Source organism: Musca vetustissima, unplaced genomic scaffold, assembly GCF_032173495.1.
Source record: "Musca vetustissima isolate MV318-11 ecotype Yass unplaced genomic scaffold, APGP_CSIRO_Mvet_v1 utg252770, whole genome shotgun sequence".
NCBI classification, from domain to species: Eukaryota; Metazoa; Arthropoda; class Insecta; order Diptera; family Muscidae; genus Musca; species Musca vetustissima.
This window is the reverse complement of record NW_026887697.1, coordinates 1-8,843: the sequence shown is the minus strand read 5'-3', so window position 1 is coordinate 8,843 and position 8,843 is coordinate 1. Positions and strand designations below refer to the sequence as shown.

The window sequence follows — 8,843 nt, the reverse complement described above, 5'->3', positions numbered from 1 at the left end:
ATTTTTTCAAGGCAACCACCACAAGGCGTGGATTTTTTAAAGAATATTTTTTCAAGGCAACCACCACAAGGCGTGGATTTTTTAAAGAATATTTTTTCAAGGCAACCACCACAAGGCGTGGATTTTTTAAAGAATATTTTTTCAAGGCAACCACCACAAGGCGTGGATTTTTTAAAGAATATTTTTTCAAGGCAACCACCACAAGGCGTGGTTTTTTTAAATAATATTTTTTCAAGGACCCACACAAGGCGTGGATTTTCATACCCTACACAACTATGCTGTCAGGGTATTATAGCCACCTTTAAGTATACCCATCGTCATATCTCGACTACCTGAGTCGATCTAAACAAGTGTGTCCGTCCGTCTGTCCATTATATTTGTCCTACGACCCACCTTTAAGTATACCGATCGTCATATCTTCGACTAGCTGAGTCGATCTAGACATGGGTCCAAATACTAATTTTTTGTCGGTTTTTCTGGTCGCTCCAGAGGCCGCAATTACGGCGCGAACATCGTGAAATTTTACATGGAGAAGGGGATCGGGGCTAAGAATAAGCATACCTGTTTTGAGAAAGATCGGTCAATATTTAGCGGGTCAAATGGACCCTGACTTTTGTGTGAAAAATTACAAAATTTTTATTCTGAGACGTATATACTTGCTCCTGAAGGACATATATTCGAGATGTTGATAGTATGTCCAAGATGAGTTGTTGACCTTCAAATTGATACCAATTATATGGCTGTATGTACTCCGATGCGGGAGTTATACGTAATTAAGTAAAGGTGACTATGTGCATATTATTACTATTACTCCATTAGAGGACGGAAATGTTTCGCTGATCGCTTTGAAATTGTACATGAAGTTCCGATTATGGTCAAGGACGACATTTATAGTTTTCGGTGAAGTTGAGATTTCATTCAGGGGGTGCAATGAACCGAAAACTTTAATTTTGTCAGATTTTCTAGTCGCTTTAGAGGCAATTATTATATACAGAACATCATATATTTTACAAGGTGAAGGGGATCTGACCAAATACTTAGAGCGGCTTTTTAGATGATGATCGGTCAATTTTCGGAGGGTCAAATCAACCAAAACCTAAAGTGACCAATTTTTTATTCTATTTATTCTTTTTATTCTCTCCAAGAAAAAAACATTTTGGAAAATATGCAAGGCTTAGAAATAGGAGTTGTTGATCTATAATCTGTGAAAAGGGTGCAAATATCACGAAATATTGCCCAGGCTCAGAATATAGAACCGCCGAAAGTGTGATTTTCGTGGTAGTTGTGTAGGGTATCATATGGTTGGCCCCGTCCGACTATACTGCTCCGCTCACTGGTTTAAAGAATATTTTTTCAAGGCAACCACCACAAGGCGTGGATTTTTTAAGGAATATTTTTTCAAGGCAACCAAACAAGGCGTGGGTTTTTTAAAGAATATTTTTTTTGATTTAAATATATTTAATTTTTTAAAATATTGTAAAGACTATTGAGAGCTTTTTTTCTGTTTCTTTTTACTGTGTTCATATTTCTCTAGGGAAAGGGTTAATCGACCACTAAGTTCTGCAGGCAAATTATAACTATGGTATGTATGTAGCCCTGCAAACAAAAGAACGCCTGTTGCCCAGCATTGTGATTTTTTCCAATAAAAGAAAAACAACAAAAATATTTGCATAGAAAAATACTCCACCGCCGTGGACTTCGACCAAGCCATAGCAACTTCAATTCAACAACAACGAAAAAATTATGCCTTCATTATATTAAGCCATCAAAAGGGTTTCCATTTACATTCCTTGTTTGCAAGAATTGTGTCGATGACGATTGTCTGTCTGGATTGCCATTAACTAGAAACTGTAACTTTAGATAACTACAAAAACTAAAATGAAAATAAAAAAATAGAATTCTTGAAAGCTTTCGTAGAAGGCCTTTGAAGGGAAAACTAATGCTCTACAACATTGACTATTTTGCCGACCCGGTTGTCAGTCGAAGTTAATCATACAACCCCGTTGTGATTGAAAGATGGTTGTTATTGTTGTTGTTGCTGTTCTGTAAGTGAAAATATTATTTTAACTTTTCGGAATTAAATGAATCGTAATTGAAGTAGACAGACAACAGGCTTTGTTGTCTACCGTTCCATTTCCAGAAAATGGAAATCCTAACAAGAAGATTCAGCGAAAGGAAATATGACACAATTTCAAATGAAATGTGGGGTATTAGACAGTTCGACTTTTGTGTGACAATGAAAAAGAAGATTGGAAATATTGTCAATAAAGAACATTAGAATAGATTGTCATTGGGTGGGTTGTAACAGGTGTTGGTTTCAGATGTTGTTTTTTTTCTATTTCCCCCTTTTATTGTAATTATTTCATAAATAATCAAAGGCAAAAGCAGAAATTAAAGATGTGCGTTTTTTTTGTTTGCAAAAAAGTCCATGTTTATTAAACATTTTGCGGACGAACAAAAACAGAAAAAACGATTTTTAATATTTTCTCATAATTTATTTACTAACCACTTAATTTCTTTATATTTAATCAGATTCAGTGTTAATTGTATAGCCTCTATTTTTTCTGCAGATTGCTTTGATTAAAATGTTAATAGACATTCATATGTGGCGAGTTGGGGTTTTTCAGAGACGTAGAACTAACAAAACTAAAAAAAAAATGCAAAATGGAGGCATTTATAGGAAATCAAGTAGGAAGCAGTAAGGAAAAGGCCCAAGGTTGGACCGACTATATAGCTGCATAGACGTTGATTTTTTCGTAAGTTTAGTTTTTTAAATAATATTTTAAGGATCAACATAGGTGTGGGTTAAAACAAATTCATGGCCCAATCCATGCCTTAAATTTTTTAAAAAATGTTTTTGCAAATGTCAATATTGGCGTGGATTTTTTTAAAAATATATTTCAAAGCCCACTATAAGCTTGGATGTTTTAAGGAATATTTGTTTATGGCCCACAATAGGCGTGGATTTTTTGAAGAATATTTATTCAAGAGTCAACATAGGTGCCGACCATACGATATCCTACACAACTACCACGGAACTCAAATTTTCTGCGGATGTTTATTCCGAGCTTGGATGATATTTCGTGATATTTCCACCCTCTTGCCCGATTAGAGATAAACAACACCTCTTCCTCACACTGACATATTTTCCGAATATTACGAGTATTCAGTACAGTCATTGTCCAGATTCCCTTCACCTTGGGTTGTGTTGTGATGTTCGACTTTCATTTGTGGTCTATATATCGACTCGAAAATAACACAAAAAATTAAGTTTTCGGTCCAATTCATTCCAAAATTATAATCTGATCAACACCGAAAATTGTAGGCCTTGTCCTTGACCATAACTGGAACCTCCACCTCCATTTTGTTTATTTTGTCATTCCTTTGTAGCTCATCGAAATATTCATTTGCGACCCTATAAAGTATATATATTCCTGATCAGGGTAAAATTCTAAGTCTGTCTGTCCGTCTGTTGTAATCACGCTATCTTCTGAAGGAATTGAGACAGGGTGCGGGAAGTTTGCATGGTTTTGTCTTTTGTCTGCAGGCAGGTCAAGTTCGAAGATGGGATACCCCCAATTTTTGGTATTTTGGGGTTCTTGAGCGCGTTTTTCAACCGAATTCGCTGAAATTTGGTATTTTGTAGTTGTATATGGCAACAAATCTCCCTACCAAAAACTATTAATATTTACCCTCTTTTTGGTGTAGTCCCCATATAACCCCCTTTTTATATTAAAATAGTTATCTGATTTGTTCCGCGTTTTGTGTTTGGTTCTAAGACTCTGTTGTAATCATTTCAACTGCGGAGAATAGCGAGATAAAAAATTAGAACGTAAGGTTCGATAATGAACTATAGCCGCATTAAGACCTAGCCCCTGTGTGGAGGTTCCAGAAGGAGTGGACCGATATTCCCCATCTTCGAATTTGAACTAAGTTTGGAAGAAATAATAAGATGGGCAAAGTTTGGATGAAATCAAAATTTTCTGAAACGGATTTGGTCCAAAGAAACATGGGGTCTAGAAACAATATTTCGATGAGGCACATTTTCACCGTGTTAATGTGTATACACCCTCATTAGCCATAAGGCTGAGGGTATAATTATCCATTAAAAATTTCGGAAATTATTGTTTACATTATGGTTTACATAATCCGTTTTTAGAAATGTCGGTGTAGGTCCACTTTTTGGTATGTTCCCTATATTTTCATTTCTAGATCCTGTCAGTATATCTATGATGGAGGCCTGGCCGAATAGTGGCCTTTGAAGCGACTAGAAAACCACAGAAAAATAAAGTTTTCTTTCCGTCACCGAATTATATGCGTCGTCCTTGAGCAAAACAGGAACTTCACGAACAAATTCATATCGATCAGCGCGACATTTACGCCCTCTAGTGGGATAATGGCAATATTGAACAATATCATGAGAGTACATGAAACAGCATAACCGGTATCAATTTAAAGGCCAACCACTATTCTAAGATATACTGCCATCGTCTCCGGTCTATGGCCTTCAGGAGTAAATATATAAGCCATAGAATGAATTTTGTTCACACAAAAGTCTTGGTCCATTTGACCCGCTAAATAATGACCGATTATTATGAAAAAAAAACCATTTCTGTTCCTTGACCAGATCCCTATCTCCGTATAAAGTTTAGTAATGTTCTGGTCATAGTTGTGGCTTCTATTTCAGACCAGAAAAACAGACAAAAATTAAGTTTTTTGGTCCATGTGACCCCTTAATAATTAACCGATCATTACCAAAATATAAGGATCTTCATTGGCCGGAAAGGACGGGCACATATGTCTAGATCGGCTCAACTATTCGAAATATTACGATAAGTATATTAAAAGTTTTGGGCCCATATTTCGCGTCCTTACAAACTCTTTGCATCCCTGTGTCCTTAAAATATTTTAAAAGTCCACGACATTTTGTGGTCCTTGAAAATATATTTGAAAAGTCCACGACTATTTATAATAATTAGAAAATATTTAAAAACTCCAAGCCTATTTATAATCCTTAAAAAAATATTTAAAAAGTCCACCCCTACTTGTGATCCTTGAAAAAATTTTAAAAAAGACCACGCCTATCTGTCTTTTATAAAATGTTAATATTAAAAAAGTCTTGAAAAAATATTAAAAAAGTCCACGCCTATTTGTTGTCCCTGAAACATGTTGAAAAAAGTTCACGCCTATTTGTGGTTATTGAAAACATGTTAAAAAAGTCTACGCCTACCTGTGGTCCTGGAAAAACGTTACGAAGTCCACGCCTGATCGTGGTCCTTGCAAATATGTTAAAAATGTTACTTCAAATAGGTCTTTTATTTTCGAAACCCCTAAAGAACAATTTTACCGCTTGAAAAAATATACCGATAATGGGGAGGTATCTGCCTGACTTTTTTGTTATGGAAAATATCATATCCGACCATACAAATATTTTATTGCTGGAAAATTCTGGGTTTTTCTCGATGTCCACGACGTAACGTCCCTGTCCTGTATTTTTTAATATTCCCCAGTGTGTGTGTGCGTTTGTATTTGTGTTTATTTTTTCCACTTCACCAATCGATTTTAATATTAATTTATTTTTATGCTCGAGTACCAGTATTTATGGACTCTTTTTTTCGTGTCGTTTGTATTCATTTTTATTTTCATCTTTTTTTCTGTTTGTTGTTAATATTATTTAATGTAATATTTTTTAATGTAATTAAAAAACAATTGTTTCACATAAAAAATTCATAGCTTTCAGTTTATTTTTAATATTGTGTCATATATTGCTGTTGTCGTTGTTGTTGTTGGTGGTGATGTTTTTTGCTGGTTTCTGGTGTTTGTAGCCTAGCTATCATCGTTATGGCTGGCTAGCTGTTTGTGATGTGTTTTTTCGTTCGTTCGTTTTCAATATTATTGTCGCTGTTGTTCTTGTTGCTTTTAATTATGGTCACTCATTCAGTTTTTTTATTTCACACTTCTATGCCAATGATTCACAAAGACAGAATAAAGTGACTATTTTTTGTGTGCAGTGCAATTTCCTTTACAAAAATAATAAAAATATTCTTTAAAAAATCCACGCCTTGTGTGGGCCATTGGAAAAATATTCTTAAAAAAATCCACGCCTTGTGTGGGCCATTGGAAAAATATTCTTAAAAAAATCCACGCCTTGTGTGGTTGGATCTCTGAAAAAATATTCTTTAAAAAATCCACGCCTTGTGTGGTTGGATCTCTGAAAAAATATTCTTTAAAAAATCCACGCCTTGTGTGGTTGGATCTCTGAAAAAATATTCTTTAAAAAATCCACGCCTTGTGTGGTTCGATCTCTGAAAAAAATATTCTTTAAAAAATCCACGCCTTGTGTGGTTGGATCTCTGAAAAAATATTCTTTAAAAAATCCACGCCTTGTGTGGTTGGATCTCTGAAAAAATATTCTTTAAAAAATCCACGCCTTGTGTGGTTGGATCTCTGAAAAAATATTCTTTAAAAAATCCACGCCTTGTGTGGTTGGATCTCTGAAAAAATATTCTTTAAAAAATCCACGCCTTGTGTGGTTGGATCTCTGAAAAAATATTATTTAAAAAATCCACGCCTTATGTGGTTGGACCCCTTTCAAAAAATATTCTTTAAAAAATCCACGCCTTGTGTGGTTGGACCCCCTTCAAAAAATAATCTTTATAAAATCCACGTCTTGTGTGGTTGGGCCATTGAAAAAAAAATTCTTTAAAAATACACGCCTTGTGTGGAAAAAACATTTTAAAAAAATGGCGCTATGATGCTTCAGAAACTCTATTGGACCCAAATAGATGTATTGGACCCAAATACACGTTTCTGTGAGTTTTATTTTAAAATAATGTATTCACACATCAATGATTATTCAGGAGCAAAAATCTGCATAAGGTGCAAGCCATTGGATAATTTCTCCAAAGCCGATTGTTGTCTATTCGATTTTCTTCGTACTGCACCACTAATAACTTTCATCCCTTTAGGTACTGCTTTGGTTCGAGGTTGTATCACGGATATCCCTAGAATGGGTTGCTGCGTTGTCGCTTTTAACGTCTGATCCAATATCTCTCGAATAGCTCTTAAAATTGGAAAGTCATTCTTATGACAGCGACCCTTAAAATCATCCCGGCTCAAATCATAGACTACCATTCCTCCTAATGACTTCTGCAGTGCATATCTGACTTTGGTGGCGGCAAATTTCGGACCATCATAACTAATCCAAAGGCCAGTATTGTTATAATTGGCAGGACGAAATGCATAGTTACCATATCGATCCGTATATTCCCGCATGGGTTGTTGATGCTGTTTTCGAGTTACCAGATATTTACAAATGGTCGGCCAACTAAAGAAGCTGTTGCCAACAGTACCCGTACCATTTGTATTTTCGATTATAGGCTGACCATTCATTCCCGATTCAATAGTTACTTTCCAAGCTCGGCCATAGGTGGCAATACCCAAATTAAGTTTCGTCGATGGGCAACCATTTTGTAGCCAATAGTTGACTTGAAAATCCACATTGGCATAGGGTAAACGATGCTGTTGTGGATTGAAATAAAGCGGTGACGAATAATCTGCCTCGCTGGGATTCCGCTCGGGGGTATTAAAATCGAAAGCGAAGAGATTTATGAATTTGAAGTTTCGATGAATTTCAGCAACATCAAAATAAACTGAGAGGAGAAAAAAAATTCAAAAAAACAATAATTAAAAACCCAGACTTCCATGGGCCGCTGAGGAACCCCGCAAAAATATCGACATTTATGCGACCATCTGGAAAAAGCATTACAAACTTACCACTTGAGTTAACATTCGGCAGAACGGTCATGGTTAGGTCCAAGTGCTTTATATCGCATGCCTCTTTGAGCTCTGCTATAAATTTACTATAAAAGTGGCGATATTCATTCCGTTTATCTCCAGCGAACATTCGATTGACATCGTTGAGAAATGCCGCCATATTTGACTCCTCTTTGGGTTTATTGCGTGGCAATGGAAAGGCCAAATCTACACCATCAAATTCATATAATTTTAATATTTCCATTGTCTGTTCAATGAATTTTCCTCGTCGATGGTTATCCTCTTCCAGTAAATGCAAATATTTTAATGGATCCTGTTTATCATTGGCATCACCATCACCACCAATGCTGAGGTAGATTTTCAGCTGAGGATAGGCTTTCTTCAACAATTTCGGTTCATAGAGTAATTGATGTTGTGGTGGAAAACGAATGCCATAGGTCTTGGGAACCAAATGGGCCGAAGCGTACACCAAATGAGTACAGTGGGCAGCACCCTTTTTCAAATGGTTAAAGGTGAAATTTGAGAATCCTGGAAAGGATATTTGTTGAAAAAAGTGCATTCGAATTGAATATATTTAAAACATACCATATCGATGAGAACTTTCTACCTCATAGTAGCAAACTAAGTTTTTGTTCGAAGCTGTTGCAGCAATTGTAATTTGTAACAAGTACAAAAATATTTCCAGTGTGATTAATAGTTTTATCATCGCGTCAGTATCTAATACGTATCGTCGAAGAAACCGATTACGACTGATGGATAATATAAAATTTTAAATACATTTTAATCTTTATTGACCACAGAAAATTAGTCATGAAGCGATGAGGGTAATATCTATTTTTATAACCAATAAATAATGAACAATATTCATAAAAAATGTTAAAAAATATTTTTTGTAGAGATCCAACCACACACGGCCTGGATTTTTTATTGAATATTTTTTTAATCACCTATCTGTTTTCAAGAGCTACTCAAGGCGTGGGTTTTTAATGAATATTTTTGCAGTAATATTTTTTCAAGATCTACTCAAGGCGTAGATTTTTTAATGAAGATATTTTCAATAATATTTT

At 35.3% G+C, this 8,843-nt stretch overlaps 1 protein-coding gene across 1 annotated transcript; it reads right to left on the bottom strand.

Annotated features, from left to right (window-relative positions):
* Positions 1–6,852: 6,852 nt before the first annotated feature.
* LOC133335397 (chitinase-like protein Idgf1) lies at positions 6,853–8,482 on the bottom strand. Its single transcript, XM_061543671.1, has 3 exons — positions 8,362–8,482; positions 7,777–8,304; positions 6,853–7,652 (listed from the first exon to the last, which is right to left on the bottom strand). The coding sequence occupies exons 1-3, from the start codon at positions 8,480–8,482 to the stop codon at positions 6,853–6,855; spliced, it is 1,449 nt and encodes a 482-aa protein (XP_061399655.1).
* Between the last annotated feature and the right edge of the window lie 361 nt (positions 8,483–8,843).

What these genes read in the sequence shown, in the direction of transcription:
- LOC133335397 (XM_061543671.1), bottom strand. Translation starts at nt 8,482, where the DNA reads ATGATAAAACTATTAATCACACTGGAAATATTTTTGTACTTGTTACAA. An exon ending in AGAAAGTTCTCATCGATATG is followed by an intron (nt 8,305 to 8,361) that starts GTATGTTTTAAA and finishes TATCCTTTCCAG; the next exon opens with GATTCTCAAATTTCACCTTT. An exon ending in GCCGAATGTTAACTCAAGTG is followed by an intron (nt 7,653 to 7,776) that starts GTAAGTTTGTAA and finishes TTCTCCTCTCAG; the next exon opens with TTTATTTTGATGTTGCTGAA.